We start from the raw sequence: 24,874 nt of genomic DNA, 5'->3' as shown, positions 1-24,874 counted from the left end.
ACAGGCAGGTCCAGCTGGAGTAGTGTCGAGAGTTGGGAGAGAACAGAGTGAGGCCAAGAGTGCGAAAGGAAAAAAGAGAAGGCAAGGAAACTGGTGCTGCTACGCACATGTGATGACAGCCAAATATGTGAGGTCTTTGTAGATATAATGCAGTGTGAAGAGTCGAATGGAGGAAGATTGGGTGGTGGGTTATGTGTATGTTTATGAGAGGAAATGTAATAAACAGAGTAAATAATACAGTTTATGTGAAGTCTTAGATATATATAATGTTATGTATACAGTGTAATGTAATATTGAAAGATGCACTGCCAATACATTCACAGTGTAGAACTGCATTGTAAGGTGAAAAACTATACAACTTAAACCCCACTCAAAACCTTTCAATTCATCACTGTTTACTGCTTGCTGTTGCGATGTCCTTTAGTTTATCATGCTTTGCCAATGAAAGCTTGTTTCATCAAAGTCAGGGTTGCAGTCAGAAAATTAGGAGTGATTATATGGTGCACAGGAGGAGATCCTGTTTTCAAAGGATCTGAAAAGAACTGAGCAACTGAGGAATTGGTTTTCAGCTTTATCAGTCCAAACGTGTAAGAGACATACTGAGTTAACAAAAGCAAAGCCAATACACCATATCTGTGTATAGCATATATAAGAAGAAAACAAAAGAGGTACATATAGACACCCAGTCTCAACCTAAGAATATCCACATTCCTGCCTAGAACTTCAAATCACACGTTCTCTCAGAGCAGACCCTATAAAAAAGCAGTTGTTAAATGGGTTTAACAGCACGTGTGGCTTTCTCTTTTTCAGACTCTTGTGAACCTGCCGGTTCTCGTTGCTTCCTACATAAAACCCTACTATTTTACTGAGCCTGTAGTACAGTTCATTGGGAACTTTGCACAGCAGTCCTCTGGCTGCTCTGATCACAGTTACTGCCATGTCGTGGCACTCTCTGTGAACCTGAGCCTTGAATAAGGGAGGACATAAAAAACAGGAACATTTTATTTTTGTCCTGTGTGCACCTCACATCTCATTACCCAGCGTTAACACTGAGCAAGGTTTTTCTGTTTTATTTGTCTTTGCAATTGATTTCATGGTGTTGTTATTTAATACCAGCCTTGAGAGTCTCTTCAGCCATATGGCAGAGTGTGGTGTGGTGTGACAGGGCGCTAAACGTCAGGAGTAAAGAGGGGAAACACAACATCATTTAAATCACATTCAGTCCCACTGCTCCACACATGGCTGAGTGTGGAGTGCACAGAGAATGATAGATGAAACAGATAGATGTGTGACCATAGCCTTTTAGATGTTGGCATCAAAGGTAAAAAGAATGGATATATCATTAGTGGGACCTGCCTTTGATTAGCCCCCTGCCAGGTTTTTAGAAGTTGAAGGTCTCTTTCACAGCTGCAGATGATCTCCTGTCTCATTGCAGGCAATATGTGACAGAGCAGTGTGAATAAACTGCTGTCCAAAGAGATATCGCTCTATCATCACCTGCTCGGTTAGTCTTTCATGTTTTATGTCTCTTGTGTCAAAAAAGCACACACAAACACACCATTCCCTCATTCTGAAAGAGCCCTGGGTGGACCAGCCTCAGGGCATTGAAATAAAAGAAAGAGAAAAGAGGCTGCAACAGAAGACGTCAAGCTTTATTTAACATACAGCTCATTTGAAATCTGCTGGTGTACCCCATCTCAGCCGTCTCAGGACAGCTCCCGACTTGATGAAAAGCACTTTTATTGAGCTCACAGGGGAGGTCAGTTGCCACAGTGTGTGTATGTGTGTTTTTTGGCAGGAGTGTAAACCAGCAGGGAATGCTGGCGATATCTGATGAGACATTACTTCTCAGCAGGGTGAGATTATAGGACAAGAAAAGGCAAATTGTTATGTGTCTGTGTGGCTATATGAGGGGTGAAATCACCAGAACAGTCTGATACTGGGGGAAAACAAGATGCTTTGACTCTTAACTTTTGTGGAAACTGTGCCATTTGCACTCAGTTGTCTAAAGTCTCCATGTTCTTTTGCAATGATGTTGAATCTTTGGGTCTCCAGTAACTGGAGTAGAGCCCAGCATCAACTCTGATACACAGATACTTGCACAGACTCAGAAATGCAACTCAATTTTTCCATTAATTTGTGATGTTTCTTTTCCTAACAGCCATAGTTGATCTACTGGGTAGAAGATTTGAAAACTCGGGATTAGAAGGAGAGGATCATAGGTCGCTTTGCAGCAAATTAGTTGCCTTTTCCAGAAGGTGGTCAGTACATTCCCATGAGACTTCACTGGTTTAACATATGCTGTAGTCTAGTCAGGCCAGACCAGGATGCCTGTTAGAAACCATGGGAACCTGGAGGGGAGTGGGTGTATAATCTGTTGGACCAAGATAGGCTGGATATACATGAACTGCATGGACACACACACCTTTTAGGCCCCCTTGCTCACTCTCTGCCTCACACTGACTCTAACACACACATGCACACATGCACACACACACATTTTCAAAGGGAGCTCATTCATAGCATGGCATGACAAAGGAAATTCTCTGCTGACAGCTTTATGGAGTGAGAAAGTTCCCCGTCTTTACAGCCCTGATGTCACTTCCTATCAAACAGATCCTTGGTCTCCGGGTAGGGAATATTATCTTGCTGGCTGTGCTTCCTCATGCAGTCAGCTCAGCTAATTTTCTGTCCAGTTAAAATCAATGAGAGCCTTAGTATCTCAGATGTGCAGCTAAGTAGAGAGGGCAGGATGCATTTGGACGCCCCAGAGCGAAGCTTGGGGACCTTTAAATGCTGTCGTGTTTGGGCATCTGGAAATTCACTGATCTGATCAGGCATCGATATGATCAAAGGAATTCAATTGTACTATTGGACTTCTCAGTAACTACTGATGAGAGTGTTGAGGATATCAGCAGGTGCAAATGTTACAGCTAATGTTATGTTTCCTTTCCACTATGGGAATCGCCTTGATGTACCCAACCTCGAATACACCAATGACACCATGTCTGTCAGCGATAGACTGGTCCAGCCCTGCTTTGGGATCAGCCTCCCTCATGTTATCACAGTCAACAAACCTTTCCATGAGAGACTGCGTTTAGTTCCTTCAGCACTTTCAAGCTAGTATGGCTCGCTGCTTAACAGTTACCATACCATGAAGGTGCACAGTTCTAAACTTGGTTCCTGATTTCAGTCTGGACTGTGCTGTGTAAGTTATTTTCAAAGAAGTGCACATAGTAGTGACACAGTTGTTTTAAAACAGTGACCACAACAAGGTGAGCTCTTCTCTCAGTTACCATGTTTTTTTTATTTATTTTTACTAGGGTAGTTTGCACTTGTGTAACTGTGAATGCATCAAGGCAAGCCTATTTGATGCCCGGCCAGCATTGGTGTTTGGTGTTTGGCAAGAGGCTCCCATGAGCTCTGCTGCCAGCAGAGCAGTTTTTAGCGGGGGTTTCTGCATGTATGAAAGAAATCAACCATCACTGGTCATGTCCTTTCATGAGTAAGCTTCTCACCAAGGATTGCTTAGGCTGGAGATCTAAGGGATGGATAAGCTGGGAATGATCAGATCCCCAGTGGTGAAGCCTCAGTGGCTTCTATCACTCTCAACCTAACCACCAACCCATTTCAGTTTCCTCAAGCATATTTCTGCCCAGTAACATAGATTGATTCACCACTTCTCTTTTCCAGAGATGGCATAAATATGCAGCACAGTACATCATATTGCATATTGCTTTCATGCTGTCACATTGGCATTCTTAGGCGAGAAGGACCTATGGAGAACCTGGGAGCCGAGGTGACACTCAGAAGTGTGAAGACTCTACTGAGAGTCTCTTTGGCCCAGCCTTAGACAAAACTAGGGAGACAAGCAGGCACCAAAAGTGGACAGCCTTCAACTTCCACTTATCATAAAGACTTCCCTTTACAGGTCACCAGATCTGGGGGGAGTGAGGGGGAACCAAGGTGGGGCCAAGGCACACAGGATAAAGACGGCATATCATTTGGCAGGCTAAGGAGGAGTACCCAAAGCTACCACAGTGGTTGCCAGGAATTGCCGACCCCAAGCCATGCATGAAATGGAAAATTTGTGTGACCTAGCAAGTCCTTTTGTAGCTGAGGAAAGTTGTATAATTGATACTTTATCTCTGCCTCCTTTGTTACAATCGTTACATCGTTACAATCATATCTGTTGTGCATTTGGAGCTGAGCTGCGATGAGTGATTTGGTGCTGTGGATGTGCTCATGAAAAGACCCAGTGACTTAGAAACCATGAAATGGATTAATTCCTGACAGGGTGGGGCACAGCTAAGATGGCAAAGTAGTGGATGGCCTTTGGTCCCAGATGTTAGCTCAAATTCACATACATGCGTTGGAACTACAGGTGGTGTTCTTAGCCCTGAGGCACGTTCTGTCGTATCTCCAGGGGTGTCACGTCTTTATGAAAACAGACAATGCCACTGTAGTGGCTTACATCAACTGCCTCTGGGAAATGATTGTGTAGAGCAACACAAGGCTCATGTCCCTTAGGGCAACTCATATGTGTGCCAGGGATTTTGATGAGGGAAGCAGAATTGTTGCTGGCTGTAAACCTACTGTTCAAAGAATGGAGACTTCACCTTGAGGTGGTGTCACAATTTTTTTTTTTTACCAGAGATACTATAGACCTCTTTGCCATGCAGGGAGACAACCTTTGCCCACTGTTCTTCTCCCTGGCAGACATAAATAGATTGCTAGAGTGGATGTTCAGGCCCACCAATGGCTTCAAATCCAGCTGTATGCTTTACCATGTCTCACACCACATGTAGTTCTCTGAGCCTGGCCTGTGAAAAGTGGAATTTGAATGCAATAATCATGCATTCTCTATCAGCGGTAAATGGTGGGTTTTCAAAATAGTGTAATTTAAGGCACACAGCCTTTTCAGTGTTTGTCAGTTGATGTGCTCTGTTTCCTACAGGAATTTCTTTAAAAAAAAAAAATGATATTCCACAATTAAAGCCCTTTCGTTTGTTGCTGTATTGAATTTGGTGTGAAACCTGCTGGACAGATCCTTTGGTTTGTCAATGAAACAACAAACAGGGGTTCAGGCCACAATCTCCAACTTATGACCTCAACCTCTGAGTCGATATTGATGGTGGGAATGAAGTTTCTTTCAATTATGACTGCATTTCTTTGGCTTTAACCACAGGTAAGTGAGTGCGAGATTCTCAGGCTTTGTCCATCTGCTCCTCAAGTTTGTGATTGCCTCTGTGGATCACTAAAACATCATCATATACATCATACAGGTGTTCCACAGTGGAGGACCAGAGGCTTAACACTTTATGTGCAGTCATGTGCAGGCTCTGAGGTGTATGTGGGTAGGACAGCAGGATTCAAGAAAACCAATCAGCTGGTTTGTTCTTGGGCCACTCGTCATAGGGACATGCTGTTGTCCGATGAGAGTTGGTCCCACTGTACTGTCGAGGCCATATTTTGGTCTTTTAAGTGTGAAGGTTTCCAGAGCCACATCTTGGGCTGTCATTAGAACAGTGACAGTTCAGGATATTTGTGTAGTGGTGAGTTGGCTCACACCTCACACATTTGTGCCCTTTTGCAGGCTGAAAGTCTCACGGTCATTGCTTGTGCATGCAGTAATGGAATCAGATATGTCAGGTCCAGTTTAAGGACTTAAGGACTCGAGTCAGTGCATTTTCACGACTTCATGTGAAATAATGCAATCTGGGAGTCGTCTGTATCCCCCGTTACAAAACAGCAGAGCGGAGTTAGAAAAAAAAGCACAATGCTACTCAACATAATGCAGGGTTCTTTGATAACAGAGTGATGTGTTTTAGCTCCTTGCATAAGCACGAAAAGAAACTTGCCTAGAATGACTGGGTAGAGGTTGATTGCTTACGATAATATTGGTATGGCCCTGACCATGGCTTGACTGGTCTGTCACTCACAGACATGGTGTCACTGGAGCGTCTATCACTGGCCATGCGAGGGTGAATCCCATAGTGAAACGCATCACTCTCTTGTCAGTGAACAAGGGATTATGTTAACTAATCCGACGCTTGGAAGCTTGGAAATAAGTGGAAAATTTTGATTCTCAACGGTCGAGTGTGTTCAGACTGGATTTCCCAAGTTTCAATACAGCTGTCTCTCAAGTCAAGGTGAATGACAGCTTAACTTCACCAGGCTGACATACAATATAAAAAGTGGAGGAAAAGTACAATGTCTCACCCAGTCACTGGATTAATCACTTTGTTGTTTGGTGTCAAATGTCTTAACTACCTTTATTGAACTCTGCTGTGAGGTCCGCAGGAGCTCACGTTTGTATTTTCAACACAATGACAATGATAGATTTCTACAACGACTCAAACAATAAAAATATCAACTTCAATTCCGTCCTGTTTCTCTCACTTTGGTGCCTCCAAACTTATTCCAGCGAGACCTCCTAAAATAAAACAGTGTCTTCTTTTGACTCACAGAACTGTCAAAGGATGCATATACATAGTACATCTGAGTTGTGAGCACTTCTACCAAGGACTGATTTTCCCCTAAACTTCGAAGATTGTTTCATTTTAAACAAACCAGAAGAACTATTCAGTTTATCATAAGAAAAAAAGAAAAATTTGCAGAATAAAATAAAAGATGTACTTCTGTTTCAGAAGCAGAATTGTTTTTCTTCACTTGTTTTCGGTTACTCATCCTGCTACTCATCACAGTTATTTTGAGTGGTCCCTAAAACCACAATGAGACCCGCTACTTTAACACACACACACAGTTATACCCACTCACTGATGTTTTAAACCAATGCATGTGAGAATTCATGTAATTATTCAATGCAACAGTTTTGCTCAGTAAAGTACAATAGCTGCCAACACCAGAAGTGTTTGTTGTACCAACATAAGGTACACTTTAAACGGCCGATAACCACAAATGGGTAAAGGCTAACAGGATTTATTTCTGTCTAATACATTAATGTGTCCTGAAAATGTCAGATTAATCTCACTTCCATCTGCTAATTGTGTTTATAAGCACTTGAACTGACAATGAGAGAAGAAATTAATGAGAAATGATCCACCAGCTAATGAACAAAATCGCATGCAGATGTTTGCTTTTAAGAAACATCTTGTCTGAGGGCATTTATATTCATTACTAATCTGTTCGTTTGTCTGTGCGTGTGTTTTACAGATAATTGATGAAGAGGAAACACAGTTTATGACCAACTGCCCCCCCGCAGTGACAGAGAGCACTCCTCGCAGACGAACTACCATCCAAGTGTTTTGGACTGCGCCCCCTAGTGGCTCTGGCTGTGTTGTTCTCAAGTATGTATAGGATACTGAGCCTGTCTCGCAGAGGCAAGTCCTCAGCTCAGACACTGATAGATATACTATATTTTACTTACAGAGGATTAACTGCTAGACTATATATGCCATTTTGGGGAAAAAGTGTCAATTTAATTAGTGACAAGACTAAAGTTTGATCTACAAGTCCAGTCTTGTATCAAATACAAGGCAGATTGAAATTGCAATGACTCATGCTAACCATTTTTGAAGCATTTGTCAAGGTTTCCATGGATAATTGTGGTCTTTGTCTATTTTCCAGACAGCTAGCATCATAGTCTTTTTCTCATTTTGGCAATGTTCAGTAACATTTGATCACAAGCTTTTGTTGCTCAAATATGCAGCTGAGACACTTTAAAAAAATCATTGTAAAACAACAGGTGTGCTGTATGAAACATCCATTGCATTCCGGCAGACTTGTGAAGGAGTGATTGAGGTAGAGAATATTGTCCAAATGGTCTTTCAGTTTTATATGATTTTTTTCTGGTAGAGCTAAAATTAGCACACAGAAGGTGGCATGAGACAGTGAGTGGTGACACAAGGCTGACACTGGACATTAAAAACATGGATTGTGAAAAATTAATTGTATATTCCTTTTATTTCATGCTGATATTTTAGACCTTTGATCCCTAGTAGAATCCCTTAGTATTAATGTGTGAGACAGGCTGACATGGTAAGATTATTTTAGGCATTTGGCTTTTTTAGGGTTTTAATGAAAACTTTTTGAAACTTTTTCCAAGACCAGTTGCAGTCATCTCTGTGGGACTGCAAGCCATTTCACCACTATGTGCTAAGTCTACTTGTACACCAATGCTATTGTATTATATTCTTTCCCCCCAAGCAAAGCACATTGAAATGCAGGGTGTTTTTCTTTTTTTATTGAATTTTCATTCTCGTTTTGCTTCATAAACTATTCATTCCCATTATCAGTTATGCGACGATTGACACCAATCAATTTTGCTGTTGTTAGTCTTCTGGGCTTGCTTGAATACAGAATGGTAGTTATGTTAAGTTGACGACAAATCATGACAGAAATCCATTATTAATTTTGTACAGTACTGTAGGAAAATAATGAGAGTACAGGAGGTGGAACGATGCGACGACTGGGACTCAAAAGGGTTTCTGATCAATGCATTATTTAACTGTCTATGTGCTCAGTCTGTTTCTTTGGTACGTGGTCTACATTTCTGCTGTTCCTATGTTCAAACGCATGATAAAAAGGTTGCGTTTCTTTTTAATGCAAGCTCTTATGTGGCTGCTCTGTGATGACTTTCCCTTTTCTGTCTCTCTGTGGTTTCCCTTTGCCTTGTTCCCTTTATTTTCTTCATGACATGCCCTCTCACCTCTGAGCTGTCCTGTATTCTGTCCGTCATTCTTGGGGTTTTTTTCTCCTCATTCTCCGCCTCTTCCTTTATCCACATTTTCGTTTTTGCTAGACAGTGTTATCATAGTTTTCTCACAGCAGGTCATCTTGTTTGATACATGTGCTCTCCTCACAAAGGTCGGTGGATGGCAGCGGAATTGTATTCTGCAAAGCGCGTGGATAGAGGAAAAAGTTGAAAGCGTGATAGAGTGCGCAACCTAGAAAGAGATACTTGAAAGTGCAGAGATGTGGCTGTAACGCCGGCGCACAGAGGATGGGGGATGGAGAGATTGAGAAGCTTACAGTTCAAAAGAGATGCCTGTGAAAATCATAATTACAGGCTGGCAGTGGGTATTTGTCTCTGCTCTTCACCCTACCTGCCATGATGACAAGGCTTTGTCTGCCTCTGTGCTGCAATGCAACAAAGTACTAATAAGGTCTTATGGATGGAAACAATACAACTCTAACTGAGAAGTGTAGGACTTTTTAGATAAAAACTGCGTGGAGTGGAGATCTATTCTTGTTTACTGGCTGTATTAATACTACACCCTCCCTACAGTGAAATGTTGATACATAAACATACATACTGTACCATCAGCAAATATGCACAGGAAGAACCAACATAAAAATGAGAAATGCTTGCTCATACAAGACAATCTCATTACCACCACAGGAATGGTAAATGTTTGTTTTTAATTTCACTCCATATCCCAGAAGTGTTCTATCACTGCATGTCAGTATGTCTGCCTTTAAAATTTCATGATTATTAATAAAACACACACACACATCTGGTCACAACATTGCAAATTCTGTATGTGTGTGTGGTATTTGAACATGTGACTCACGCGTTGTCCCAGGGATCTTTTTCCTCACGAGCGGTTTGCTACAGTCTAATTGACGGGCAGTTGCTGTCTTTCAGATGGAAAGACTGAGTTTGGTGGTTTGGTTTCGTCAAAGGTTGTTCCGTGATGATAGGGTCAAGCAAGGATGCTCAGTCAACCTCCTGAACTCAGAGCACCAACTTTGAAACTCTCACCATCTATTTTCAGCTTTCTCACATGCTAGAATCAAAGCACGCCAAGGTTTCTTTCACTGTGACTCTGTTGCTGCTATCCCACTTTTGTTATACTGAAAATATATTCTATACGTTGAAGTTTTGCTGGGTGTTGTGGAACTGACCCCACTAAAAGCTCATATTCACCTTCCTGGAGTGATACAGTCATGTATCCAGGCTGTGGTCAGTATGCCTCACAAGCTATTTTCCTCACTGTACAGCGCTAATGAGCTTAACATATGGATATGCACAGAGATGTAAATGGAAGATTCTCTTGACATTAATGTGATGTAATTAGAGAGATCATTTCTCTTTAGAATATTCGCCACTGAAGTGGCTTTGTTGAATTACATAAACCCACAGTCCACGAGCATTTGTACAGCGCTGTTACAGAGTGATGTGTCTTTTCACTTACAAATGATCTTTGGCCAGTACAGACAGCATGCACTCACAGAATTTCTGCTATATTAACTACAGCTAAGTACTGCTAGTGACCGTGGTGGCGAAAGTGATGTCAGTTCCAAAAATAAGATGCTGCTACATGACTTATTTTTGTCTTTGCTAATTAAACAAAAACAAGGAGAGATAAACATTGGATAGGAGATTTATTTGCCTCTGAACTTTAAGGTATTTTGCCAACTGAAAACTGGATATAAGATTACAGAATCCAGCCTCCCCACATAATTGCAGTAAAGAAATTTAACCTGAAGGAATCAGTGAATTGGTTGATTTTCAGCTTGGTGGTCCAATTATAACGTGTTTCTATGACTGCTTGATTGGAAATAGTAGATAAGAGAAATTGTAATGCTCTAAAAGTGAAACTCATCATTGTGAATCTCCCCATCTCTGCTCCACTAATTTTTCTCCAGATTGATCTTCATACAATATCAGATCTAACTGTAAAACATCTTACACAGCATGTTTTGGCTAAGAGGGATTTAGTCTTTTTCCTGCAGGTTCTTCTCGATCAAATGCTTAGCTTTATGTCTAATTGGATTGAAAATAATTGGCTTTCATTGTCCTCATCAGGGGGCACTGAATGATAAAATGAAACATGACCTGTAATTGTCCAGTAATAAAAAGTACAACTCTTGTCAAGAGGCATTATCACAGCGGAATCCCTTTGGTTGATTATATCATGGATGTTCCACAGAGTCACAGCAGAATATAATTCATATTTTCCAGTCAGTGAGTAAAAGCACCAATTGTACAGTGTAGAAACAATGCATTCAAAGATTTAATTAGGTAAAAACACAGAAGAATTTGTATCTGAATATGCTCAAAGTACCAAAAGTGGAAGTACTAATTATGCAGAATAATTTCAGAATAATTCATATTATTATAATAAATTATAGACTTATGGACGCAGTGATGTGTTCATCACTTTAATGCTACAGCTGGTAAATGTGAAGCTGATTTCAATGACCTTATTTACTGTTAGGTAGTTTGTAACTCAAAGTTTTTCCTAATGTAATAATAAGGTGTCACAGCAAAACTTTTGATATTAATAACCCAAAAATTGCATGCACAGTAACCAGTAATTAAAGTTATCAAATGACTGTAGTTAAGTAGAACTATTTACCTTTGATCAGTAGTGAGGTAGAAGTATGGGTTGGCAGAAAACTGAAATATTCACGTAAAGTACAAGGAATCTAAAATTGTATCTAAGAACAGTAGCTGAATAAATGTACTTATTTACTTTACACCACTGATTGCAGTCATCACTGAAGTTGTCACTATCTTATATCTTTCTAATTCCAGGTAAAAAGCATTTTTGTCTTTTCCTTTTCAATATGGACAGTAGCGTGGTGTGTTTCAGTGATCAGTTGAATGTCACAACCACACCATGTTAATACATTTGCTTTAGTGGATTTGTATATTATCTCTGAGTTGTTTCTTTTTATGTAAGTTCTGTTCGTAGCTGAGCAAATGGAGCTAAATTAATAGTTTAATCTGTAGTTCTAGTAGGAGCAGAGAGAGGAAAATGAAAATAGTTAAATCTGTGGTTGTAGCAAGACTAGATACAATAATATTAGAATTAATTTTCTTCTTTCATCTGTAGTCTTAGAAAGAAAAAAGTCTTGTTCTTTTCCTTTTGCTTTGTCTCTCGTTCTCACGTTCTTTTCTTTATCTCTCTTTGTTAAGCTCCCACACACACACACGCACACACACACACACATACACACACACACACACACATACTCCCATACACACACACACACACACACACACACACATTCAAATCAGTGCACTTTTGGGGTGATTGGGATCGGCGGTGGTGTGGATCCAGCAAAGTGAGATAGAATTTAAATTGGATGTTAAATAAGCATTACTCTGCCTGATTGTCTGGCCAGCCAAGGAAAGTGGGCAAGCAGTGAGGCAGAGTGTGCTCTTCTCTCTAAGGGAGATATGTGAAATTGGGGTGAGATTGAATTAAAGCGTGAACAATTAGAGATGTGCTGCTGGTGTCGCTTACCTTGAATCATTTCATCCATGTTAAGAGGGGCCATTATGGCCGTAAATTATAATTTTACATATGCACTCCACAATGTACGCTCCATGTGAGAGAGAATCACAGTGCATATTAGAAAAAAAAGATATTTTTAACCATGAGACTTATGATGAGAGAAATTAGAAATTATAGTTCATACGAGAGAGAATAATAGTGCGTATGAATTTGTATGATGTGTGTGGAACCGAATGAGTGTACAGAGTGTGTGCTGTGTTTGAAAAATTATAATTATGTGCGTGCGAGTTAACATGTGAGAGAATGATTTTCTGTGAGAAGGAACGACATGGCATGCGGTGGAGAATAGCAGGATGTCAAAAAGTGTTTAATTAAAAGGTATTTTGTCTGGAAAGGAAGTCTTTTGTGGTTAACAGCCTCTTCAAAGCCTGAATCTGCTCAGTGGCACCGTTGATAATATGTTGAAAAGCAAAAATGAAGGTGCTTTTTACTCAGGGAGAAACTTTAAATTCACCACATTTTGTTAGAATGATGGGAATATCACTGTAAGATTGTATTTTTTATGTAAACAGCTGTAAGCTTGTCAGATCATGAAACTGTTGCATTTTCTGTTTCATTCACATCACATGCAGTCATCATTCTCTGATACAAATATTCTTCTGTTTCACTCGCACCTATATTTTCCATCACTTACATACACTCTCTCATATACACAGCTATCGTCAAGGTAAGAATTATGTGTGTGTGAAAGTACAGACAGCAGTTAAAGAGTACAGTGATGAGAACAAAAGAATGTCATCATGATACAGTTGTTTGTATGACATCCAGTACAATTTATAGTTGCACAGGGGCAGTCGTGCCACTCTACACTCAGTCTATCATGTTCTTCCACTCAGGCTGGTGTTCAGGATGTGACCTTCCTGAACATCTCTGTTTGAAATGGAAGTTTTACAGTGATTACCTCTTGTTTCTTTCATTTTGTAGAACAGTGATCTTTTGCTCTCTGATCTTTTGTTATTTCTCTTTCATTCTGTCCACACACTCAGGTTACATTTAAAAGGTAAATGAAGCTTAGAAATACAAAAAGAACAGACAGTGTTATGTTCGTAGGTGTACATCACCCTCACTCACAATGGCAAAGTGAAATGTACAATTATCTTTCTCCAAATCAATTGATCATCGTGTATAATGGGCTTAATGCAACAACCATTCCACTACATTTGCTTAGTGGCTTGTGAGAGCCATTTAAGAAAAACTGTTGCGCAGGTTTTCTTGTTCTAGCATTTTTGTGTTAGGTAGAAACAAAATTTAGGGCCAGACCTGCTGTACGAGTCATGAACAGATAGCGTGTCATTTCATTACATGTTCTATTTAATTTTTTCTGCATGTATGTCACAAAAATGAATGAAATAAGTAACAAAAATTAGAAATCAAACTTCAGATTTTGTTCACACTATGATAATCATCAAATCGTGCCAGTTACATTGGGAAGTTTGACATTTTGCCTGAGGATGAGCCATGGTATCCAACAGTGTTACATGATTTAATTTTGCCATCTAGAAGGGTACCTGCATGATGATCCAAAACCCCTGCTGCTTCTTCTGTAAGTTGGTTTATACGACTATAAAACTGCAAAATTAGATCGCAGTCTGACAGCATTGCATGAAGGTCTGCAGTGTGCGTTCCTCTGTTTTAGTCTTTTGTAACCAGAACAGGCAGCCTTATATGGTATTCAGTATGTTAATAATCAAACCTGACGAACACACACACACACACACACTCAGGAATATGTGGCATACACCATTTGTACTCTTTGCTGATTGTGACTTATAACACTTGAAGGAACAACCCTCCCAAGAGGACAGCCAGAGTTTTACGATAAAAATGCAAAAACTTTTTTCTATTAGGTCCGTTGTTAATGCTTGTACATCTCTTTCAATGATATAAATATCACACTGGCTGAAGTCATCATTTGTCATAACTGTAAAATTTAGCTTGAAGAGGTGTACTGGGTATATTTAGTAATCGGTTTCTATCAGTGTAATGTCTTCCTATGAAAATGGAAATCAAATTCAGTGGCTTGAGCAGCATCTGTGGGATTAAAAACCACAAATATCTAATTTCTCTCATCCTCTACATATGCTGATGTACATTTTCTATCAGCTCTGAGATGAACTCAGCTCAACATAGCACAACACCTCTCAGCTTGTCAGATACACCAGAATAAATAGCAACCAAACCATCCAGCTGGATGGGGCCCACCTGGATCCGACATTACTCCAGCACCTCCATCCAGCACCTCATTGTTGGGGTTTATCCCCATGGAAACCTTCCTGCAGCCATGGCTGGTGTAAAAAGCTGGTGTTTGTGAGGAAGTTAGGTCCCTGGAGGCTTGTTTTCTGTTGTTGTTTTCTCAAGTCTGCTGGCCTCTGAAAAGGTTTGTTTGTGGCTGATTTACATGTCAAGGCCCCTCTCAGACCTGTGTTCCCCACCACCCAGAGGAACAAGCCTCTGAGACAGCTCAATCTAGAGAGCCTCCCCTCTGCCAGGCCTCCCATTTGGGGAGCATTACTGTTGGCCTGTCAATCAGTTCTTATCGACACAGTGCATAGCCAGCTCTACAGTAAAGTGTGTCTGTGCATTTCTGTGCATTGCCCTTGGGAGTTTATTGAATACAAAAAAATTACTCATTTAGTTGCAGTCTGTCCCTCACTTAGCTTTTCTTCAGCTTTTCAACCTGCCATTTCTATGTGCGTGAATATCTTAATGCTGATGCATGCTTTTTGTGGGGTTTTGTGTGAGACATTGAATGCCTCTTTCTGAAAGATGGCCTGATTTAGAAATTTCCCTGTGGACTCTCATACCTGCTCTTAGGCATATTCTGAAAAACAGGAAGCTGATTTTGAGTAACTCTGCACCTGTTATGCCTGCCACAATCCATTGCTCAGACACTTATCATCTTAAAAGCCAAGATTTTGCAAACGTGTATTTAGTCTTCTCTTACTTTTTGTCCAAGTTAAAGATTTCCAAATGTTTTTCAAAGGTTCCACTGTTAACGTGTTGTACCATTCACTCTCACTTTTGCCTAAATTTCCGGTCCCTCCGTCCACAAACTTTACTCCTCACTGCCTCCCTCTCTTCTCGTCTCTCTGTAGGGCTAGCATTGTGCAGAAGAGGATAATCTATTTCCAGGATGAGGGCTCACTCACCAAGCGCATGTGTGAGAAAGGTAGGCTTCTTTTATTGCCGTGGAATAAATCATTTACCAACAGTTTCCTGCTCCTTCAGTCTCCCTGCTGGTAATCTATTTCACTCCCCACTGATATTCTATTTATTTTTTGTCTATTCTTTTACTATATTTTCTTACATTCTTGATTTTGATGCTGGGGCATTCCTCTGCTATTATGCTCTGGCATGTGAATGATTGTAGATGGGTGTAAATGAGTGTGACCCCCTGGCTGTGCATGACATTGGATGCCACACTGAGCAAGAGATCAAAAGAACTGTGCCTCACATCTTTATTTTTTTCATGCTCTTCCTCTCTTCTTCCCTTTGGCTCCTCACTTTCTTAACCACCAATCTCCTGTATGGTGGGCACAACTCTCATCTGCAATCTGTCTGTGTATATCTTGTGGTTTTCTGTATTTTTCTCACTGGCTCTTTTACTTTTTTTTTATGCGTGTGTGTGTGTGTGTGTGTGTGTGTGTGTGTGTACAGAATCCCTGTATGGAGATGCTACAGATAAACCTCTGCTCGACTGCTGTGCCTGTGGAACAGCAAAGTACAGAGTCACATTCTATGGGAACTGGTCAGAGAAGACTCATCCCAAAGACTATCCCCGTAAGCACAGCTGCTCTGCTTGACTTTCATATCGGTTGCTTGTCTTTCATATCACCCTAGCTCTTCCACAGCGACACTTATCTAAGATTTTTTTTAAAATGTCAGGAATTACCATGAAACAGCCTAAACCAATCTTGAATTAATCTTGCTGACAAGCATTGCCTTTGTACTCAAAGCTGCTTAGTTTCTTAAGTCTATCATGCTATAGATCACTCTACAGTTTTTTTTTAAAAATACTATTGAAAATATATGTGATGAAATTGCTCCACTGCTGTATATGTCCACTAGAATCATTTGCTTCTGTTTGAATGACTTTTCCTAAAAACTACCATCAGAAATAGTTTTTGGGAAATGATTTGACATTTTGAAGAAATTCAATTTTACACTCATAGCTTGTTTTAAGAGATGAACCGAAAGCATAGAAACAGATGGTATGCAGCTGAGAGTCCAAAAGAAAAGGTACAGACATCAGAATGTATGGAGATAAGGGCTCATATATTACATTTTAAGATGTGGAGACAATCTCAAAATAAAGAATAATGTGAACATCATCTGTACATAGTGACTGTAGCACTTAAGCCACAAAAACTCCAACTCTGATGTGTATGGTTTAGCTCTGGGGTTTAGCACTTCCACATGGCTCTCACTACTGACAGCCATGTGGAAGGGCTTTGGTACAATGGCTAGGTGTGATGTACATATAACCTTGAACCACACTATCAGGATATGAATGGACTTAAGGATTACACTGCCTCTCTTGTCTAAATCAGGCTCTCGCCAGTCAGATCAATATACTGATTAGGGTCGAATAAGATAAACCCTGAGATCGAAAGGAGCCCTAATTCACTGTCTTATGGAAAGAGTAGCTGGTATGTGACTCACTCACACACATACATACACGCAAACACACACCTCGCAGATAGATTAAGTTAAAAGAGGATAGGGCAAGCCGCATGGCTTCTGTTTCATCTCCACTCTTGGGATGCCACAGACTGATTTCTCCTTGCACAAAGTCATTTCCTAGGTAACTAGTTATTATAACACTGCATATATTGCACCGGACAGTATCATTCAGTAACTCCAATACAGCAAACACATGGTAGTCTGTCCTTTGTTTGGTAGTCCTTGTGTCCTTAATTTGACTTTTTGTTACAGGCAAAACATTTTTTTGGTACCTGAGATGTTCCACTGTGTCACATGTTATCCTTCTATTTTTAACATGTGTCCTTTAGGCGCAGGAGCCTCAGACCGCTGTGGTGACACATATTCTGAGTCTAAATTTCACTGCAAAACAGGCCAGCAGGACTTTAAAATTGTTATTTTTTTTCACTGCTGACACGATAACCTTGACAGTTCTATTTTCTTTCTCCTTTTTGTCCTCATAGTAAGTCATGCAGCAAAGCGTGGCTATTCAGCCCAAGTGACGGCAGCTTGCTTGGACACAGGGAGCATATTGAGAAAGAGAATGGCCTGGTTGTCAACAAAGATTTTTGATGGGTTTAACACGAGACAGACAGAGACACAGAGAGAAAGAGAGAGAGGATGAACACAAGTGACAAACGGAGTTTAACAGTGTTTAATATTCCTTTATTATCCTATAATACTCCATCATACTTAATTTGCTCTTATGCAAGGCTTCCCCTTGACTGTCTATGAAGTGGGTTTGAATGATTTCATAAGGCTGCGTTCACACCCACAAGGAAATTTGTCATTGCTTTACAGTAGACAAAATCTACTTATAACCATGTTGTTGGACAGCACAGCTAACTCCTACTTCTTTGGCCTCCTGGTGAATCAGAACATCCACTTAAGCATTTAACTCTTAAATCAATCAGTCTAATGTTCACTGTTCTCTATTAATAGGCGACAAAAGAATTTCTCACACTAAGTTTAGTACATCACAAATGTCCATTATTGTGGAGAAGATCCAGAGATTTTCTGTCTGCATACAGATATCTCTGCCACAGAACAATCGTAGTTGTGCAGCAATAGGAATTTCTAGTGCAATGTATGATTTGGGGACAACATTGTTGAAGTCAAATATCTGATACTGGCAAGCACAGATCATCTCTGTCTACATCAGCTGCACATTAGTCTTGTTGACATTGCCATAGCTTTTCTCCTCCACAGACATGGCTCTGAGACATCTATTCCAAATGCAAAGCCCCATTTGTACCAAAAATATCAACAATTTGCTTTGCACGGCCGGATTTGCATGAACCGTCCACTTGTTTGTGTCTCTCCACCTGTGCAGCGTGCACTACCACACGGATGCGAAAGGCAAATTTCAAGGTCAAAAAAATACGAAACAGTTAGAGCACTGCTTGTGCTGGCTGCTCCCAAAACGGACTCATAGAGTTCAAGTTGTTTGATTACTGGCAATGACTCCAGCTTGCAGGGGTCAGATATTTATGAAAATCTGAGGGACGAACACCTTTAAAATTCCATAAAGTACCTGAATTAATGAAAATCTTAAATAACTAATATGTCTGAAATATTTTGTTAAGATAGGTCGTGGAAAAGGCATGCTCTTTATATGGGATGCTTATCATTTTATAAAGTACCTTCCATACTTGAGAAAAGTGAAAAAAGAGAAATAAATGCCTTATTTTTTTGTCCTGGTCCTCGCTACACGCAAAGCACCAACAATTCAGGATCTGAGATCTACACATATATAGAATGAAACTGACCTGAAAAAAAATGTCTTCTCAAAAGTAAAAGTTGTAACTTGCAAACAAACTAGTTGTAAAATTGTGTAAACTGGTCTTCAATGTTTTCAATAATGCATTGAATAAAAAAAGAAAGCAGAATGTAATATTTATTAAATTCTACTTTTTAATAGAGGCGACATCGTGCCTCTAAAACAAAATGGACATCATGAAACACCCAGCCAGCAAGTACGCATCATATTGGAAATGATATTAGACAGACTGAGAGTGGAATCATAGACCAGAATTTACCAGTCAGTGTGTCCACCATTTGCAACGTGTAATGCCACACATCAGTGACACATGGAGTTAATGAGGTTGTTAGTTGTTTTGGGGTACAGGATTAAATTATTGGGCATGTCTATCCAGAGCTGTCGGAAAGGATTTCTCAGATGACAAATGGTGGAGCTGCAGACAATTAAATTCCTGACTAGGGCCCTAACAAAAGCACTCTCGTACTTCTGTCTTCATCTGCGGAATCATGTCATTTGAATAAAGCTGCATGTTAACATACCTTTTATATCCACTACTTGTCAGAGGAGTGTCCATATAGTGAGCATGCTATCTGATCATTGTCCTTAAAAGTCACATGAGGCTGTGGATTGAAGTCGAGAATTTTTCACCACTTGCACAGCACAAAACTTTTTGTGCACAGTCGACTAAACTGAACCTTTTTCTAATCATAACAATGGAAATGAAAGTATGTACTTTTTCCGTAAGTCAGAAAAGAAGATCACTTGAATGCTGTGTTTATACTTTTGTTCAGTGTTTTTTTTTTTTTTTGTCTTTCTACTGATCAAACTTTTGCCCTCACTTTTGGCTTTGTGGTTACACCGCCGGCTGTCTTTTTTGCGCTGCCTGACTTTTTGTCTGGAGCTCTTACACAAACCTTTTGCGTGGGCGGTATTTTAAAGTGTGGATTCTCATTGTGTAAGGAAAGAAGTGAAAATGGATACTGATACACCTCTCAGCTGATATTGCTTACATAGCTTTTAAGAGCCATGCAGCATATTGTGTGAAATCACCTGTCTAAAGTCATGCTGAGTACAATTTAGTCCACTTAGTTGGTTGCATATATGTAATCATATTCAGACTAAGAAAGGATTTCTTTTTCATGGTTTGAATATAGCATGTACAGGGGAAAAAAGACAAAACAATAAACAATGAGGCACTACATCTAAGCAAGGGCTGTAATGTGTCAAACTAACTCAAAGACAATAGAAATTCCATGCTAAACAAGTAACTCTTGGAAGCAGCTGAATTTTCTGCTTGCAAACTGGGGATGGGACACCTGGCCTCAAGCCTATGGTACATTAATTGTTGATCACTGCAGTGAAATCACCACTATACTCTCTAGATTGATGTATCAGGTTCTAATCCACGTACACAGTAACATACTACAGGGATAATATGACAGCAAGGGGCATAATAAAACACTGTGAGACCACCAAGTGGCTAAGCTTTTGAGGCAGACTTGTTGGACCATTGAGGATCGACAGTGAGAGCTTAAGGATAATGTCTAATGACCTGTAAACATCAACAGCGAGCCTATCAATCTTAGATGAGCAACTTATTATGCCTTACACAACAGTGGTGGATACGGCAGGGCTTGAGCCTCCGTTGTCACTTCAATGGATCATTATAGTGGCTAATATGTCTGCATTCTTTACACACATGCAGGTATAGGACAGATATTTAGCTTACTATTCCTTTCTTTATCAGTCATTTGAGCAAGAGTGATAGTAGCAAAAAGGATTAAGAGAGAGCATAAAATTTAAGGAAAACACTGTAGATGGTTTGCAGCCATATGGAATATATTTAGACTGAAACAAATTACTGTTCGTAAAGGTGTTTAGCGTATCAATCAACAGACTGTTGGTTCTTCATTGAAATCTCTAGAGTGGTAAAAAAAAATAAAAATCTGTAATTGAATCATGCAGAGATCATGTTCGGAAAAGGGTCGGGATGGTCAACTAATTAGATGTTTTATTGTTTAACTTCCCAGGTCGTGCCAATCACTGGTCAGCCATTATTGGTTCCTCCCACTCAAAGAACTACGTGCTTTGGGAGTACGGTGGCTTTTCCAGCGAAGGAGTTAAACAGGTTGCTGAGCTGGGCTCCCCGGTCAAAATGGAAGAGGAGATCAGGCAGAAGGTAAGATTCTGCAATGCTAAGAGGGGGTTGATGTGTTATAGATGTAGTAAATAAAGAAAGATGGAAAAGAATGTCATAGTTAAAAAAAGGACAAGAAAAATCGAGGATTGATACAAACACTTGTGCAATCTTTTGGGTCAGAGTTTTAAACAATGTATGAGTTTTGGATGAGATTGACATGAATATTTGACTGTCTTTCTGGCAATTTTTTTTTACCTTCACTTAATCTAGCAAGAGATAAGTTGTATAACACCGTAAGGGCCTTAGAGGATGTTCCAGTGTGTGCACACCTGAGTTCAGTGTGCGATGAATTGCTTTGACATTGTTGTCCACACTGATTAGTGTTTTCAAGCATCTTCGCTATTCTTAGCAACCTCTACATCTTCAATGTTCACTAAACCAGTACACAGGATCTGAGGGAGTAACTCTGCTGGAACTAGTTGAAATGTTAACTGAACAGGTTTGAAAGGCATTTCTCAGGTCTGTCGTGAAATTAGGGCAATTATATATCTAAGCGGAGCAATATCAATTCTCTAGTTAATCTTTGATCACACCCTTGGGTTTACTATGACTCAAGAGGTGCTTTGAAGGGAAAAGATAGTAGCTGTTATTTCCATCATCAGCTCAGTTAATTAGTAGTTGATTTCAACTAGACTGAATTATGTCTCCCATAGTGTACCCAAAAGAAATTTCCTCAAGTTTTACTTTAAACTGGATTGTGCAAATTTCACCTTTCTTTTATGTATTGTTTTATAATTTTATACAATCCTTGCATTCCACTTCTCAAGTTCTTCCTCCCTCCTTGGCCTGTCTCCTCTTTATTATTTCCACAAATAGCATGGTATATCTTTCTCCTTTCCTCCTTCTCCATGCCTGTCTCTCTCAGTCTTAAAATAACCCGTGCTGGCAGAGCAGATGGTCCTGCGGAGTGCTTATTGTTGGCTAATATTGAAGACCTGGAGTCGCAGCAGATAATGAGAGCATAGTGTGAGCAATGGGGTCTCCGTGTCATTGCTACCTTCCCACTGCTATTACGTGCACTCTTTTTTGGTCTTATTCTTATCTGCCAGCCTAGAAGATTATGTGAGTTTCTTCTAAGCTTAGAGAGTGAAATGACATTAGATTTGATTGACTATCACAGGAAGTGTGCTGAAAAATAACAATTTTCCAAGATCTTTATGAATGAATTTTGTTGTATTTGCAGTTTAGTGGCAATTATTTCTTGAGCACATGAAAGTAGAATTAATTTACTCACACAATCGATTAAATATGCCTACCCAGAGATCTGTTACATAAAGCAGGACGGACAACACTTGATTTTCTATAGGTGGGCTGACAGTTATGCACAGGACTGAAAACTGGTGGATTATACACTGTATGATCTGTGTCACATCAGCAGACACAGTAAAATGATTGAACAGGAAGAAATTTCTCCACCAACCACAATCATATCATCACCAAGTGTGGCGTGGCTCAAGCTGTGGTTGCCGAGAATAATTGCTCAATAGTGAAGTGGACCTGGAACCTGAGTGCAGGTTGATGATTACACAGGCAATCAATATAAACCCTGATTGGTCTGATACTAGCAAGTAGCATGCTGTTATTCACTGCCTGAAAAAAACAACGAGTAATCAACCTATTTCACTGCTCTGTACATTGCTTAAGTAGTGCAGTTCATGTTTGTGCTAGTGTTGTGTTGCCAGTGTGTGTTAGGTGAACATATCAAGTAATGGAAATGGCTGTCATTTTGGCTGACAAGGTACATGGATTCTCCGTGGTTGATGTTCACAGTTTTTCTTTGATAACTGGAATCCAAAAAAAAAAAAAAAAAAAAAAAAAACACATTCTGGTTCCTCAGACAACCACCTCAAATGTTCAGTTTACACTTTTCTACAACTCACAAAACACAGAGAGTCTGTCGATGCCCTTGAGGTAAGAAGGATGGGGGAAGGAGGCTCCCTCCTTTGAGCCATGCGGCGCTACTTGGTAAATGCTGACACAAACAGAAAGCTGATTTGCTTTTGTGTCAGGTGAGGCGTCGGGGGGAGCAGCTAGCGATGAATGCAAAATTGATATTCATAGCCAGGCTTCACTCCAGCCAAGAGGTGCACTGATCAGAGTGTTCATACAAAGTTTCATTTACAGAGCCAAGCGGGCATGCAGACCACGCCAACACACACACACACATGGTGGTATGGCTATCTTTGTGAGGACAGTCAGTGGCATTATGCACTCTCTAGCCCCTTACCCAAACTTCACCACTACGATTAAGTGCCCAACTAAGTGTAATTTTAGTTCTAACCTTAATCCTAAAACCAAGTCTTAACCCTTAAGCAGCTTTTTGAAGGAGTGTGAGAGAGTGAGGACTGGTCAAAATGTCCTCACTTCAATGGTCTAAAACACAACGTCCTCACAATTATAGCTGTAAAAGTACACATGCGCGCGTACACACACACGCACGCACGCACGCACGCACACACACACACACACACACACACGCACACACGCACACACAACCATAGACACACAGAGAGTATGATGGCTTTATTTTAAAAATGATTCCATTACCCTTTCAGAGCCATTACAGTGAATTAGCGGTACAGTCTTCGTACATACGGTGGTTTAAGGTGAGTTAAAGAAAGTAAGGCGGGACCACCAAACAGCAGCTCAAGCCCCCTTTGTCTTTTTTCCCCCCTTCAAATTGGCTTCTCAGACTGTAAACAGATGTGCAGCACTGTTCCATTTGCCAAGTACAAATGCTCTTATCAGAGGACTTGGCAGCACTGGGATGCAGCGTGGGTCTGTTGTTGTTGTCCCTCCTTTCATGTTTGAGGTGATTTGTGTATGCATTCAATCATTACAGAAGCTCAGTGTGTCACTAATGAGAAGTTTAATGAGACTCTCTCCATGGACCAACGACCAGGGCCAAGGCCTCAGACGGATTATGAAATCTCCTATTTCCTCTCGCAGTATGGGGTGTTTTTCATTATTGCACAGTACAGACACTCACGGAATCCTCTATTATCATGAGCTCCACAGCTGTGGCACAGAGCAGCGACGACACCATTCAGGCTGGAGCCAAAAGAGACATTACAGATTAATGACAGGAAACACAGATATGTGTCACTTGATACAGCTGTGGTCTTTATTATGTTGTTGTACTGTTCTTTCCCCCCCCGTATTTGTCACTCTGTGTTGTTGTTTTTTCCAAATAAAAATTTCCAGACGTGATCCCTGAGATACCCCTACATACCCCTACATTTTTTAATGAGAAGTCTATGCAAGATATTTCTGAGCAGGATTCATCTAATAGTTGGTAAAACTCTTACCCTGCATGCTACTTGTATTTTATTACAGTCAAATGGCCTGGATGATTGAAGCTGAATGTAGCAGTAGAGCTGATTGGCTGCACAACAGGTATTGTGGAATAAAATGTTAGCTTGTTAGCATTTCTCCCTTTGCTCCTCTTTCTGTGCACCTAACAAGAATTCAAATGATAATTTTGCAGTTCAGTTGTTGTGAGAACAGCAAGGTCTGCCATCTGTAAGTGGGAGGCCTGCAGTTAGAAACGTGGGAAGAGAATAATAGATATGCAGGTTCCTTTGGGTCCTTGACTCTGACTGAATGAGCAGGTGTGTATGTGTGTTTCTGCTTGTATGCAGAGATTCACTTCACAACCACTTTTCATTGCACTGAAATCTTTGCTCCCCATGTGTCTTTTGGAACACTTTAATTACCTGTTGTGGTAGCACTCACCAGGAGGAAACTGCATCAGGCTTTGTTGTGTCTGGACAATTAATATTTAGTAGTTACTCAGGGATAAGAGCTGCTTTCTCTTTTATTGATCTTCATGTCTTTTAAGATAAGCAAGTTAATAAGACCGACAAAGTTACTGAAAATGCTGATCCACAGTGCGAAATGTATCATTTTCATAAAAAGGCAGTAAAATTGTGACATGCT

At 40.3% G+C, this 24,874-nt stretch overlaps 1 protein-coding gene across 2 annotated transcripts in view; it reads left to right on the top strand.

Annotated features, from left to right (window-relative positions):
• The window catches only part of spon1a (spondin 1a), a 75,788-nt gene that overhangs the window by 2,287 nt on the left and 48,627 nt on the right, over window positions 1-24,874 (top strand). For both annotated transcript variants that reach the window (XM_035950790.2, XM_023275891.3), the window contains exons 3-6: window positions 7,177-7,310; window positions 15,368-15,441; window positions 15,930-16,052; window positions 20,766-20,914. In XM_035950790.2, the coding sequence (XP_035806683.1) occupies window positions 7,177-7,310; window positions 15,368-15,441; window positions 15,930-16,052; window positions 20,766-20,914 (480 nt within the window). The remainder of the gene's footprint in view (window positions 1-7,176; window positions 7,311-15,367; window positions 15,442-15,929; window positions 16,053-20,765; window positions 20,915-24,874) is intronic.

This window comes from Amphiprion ocellaris, chromosome 1, assembly GCF_022539595.1.
Source record: "Amphiprion ocellaris isolate individual 3 ecotype Okinawa chromosome 1, ASM2253959v1, whole genome shotgun sequence".
NCBI classification, from domain to species: domain Eukaryota; kingdom Metazoa; phylum Chordata; class Actinopteri; family Pomacentridae; genus Amphiprion; species Amphiprion ocellaris.
This window is presented reverse-complemented; position numbering and strand designations above follow the sequence as displayed.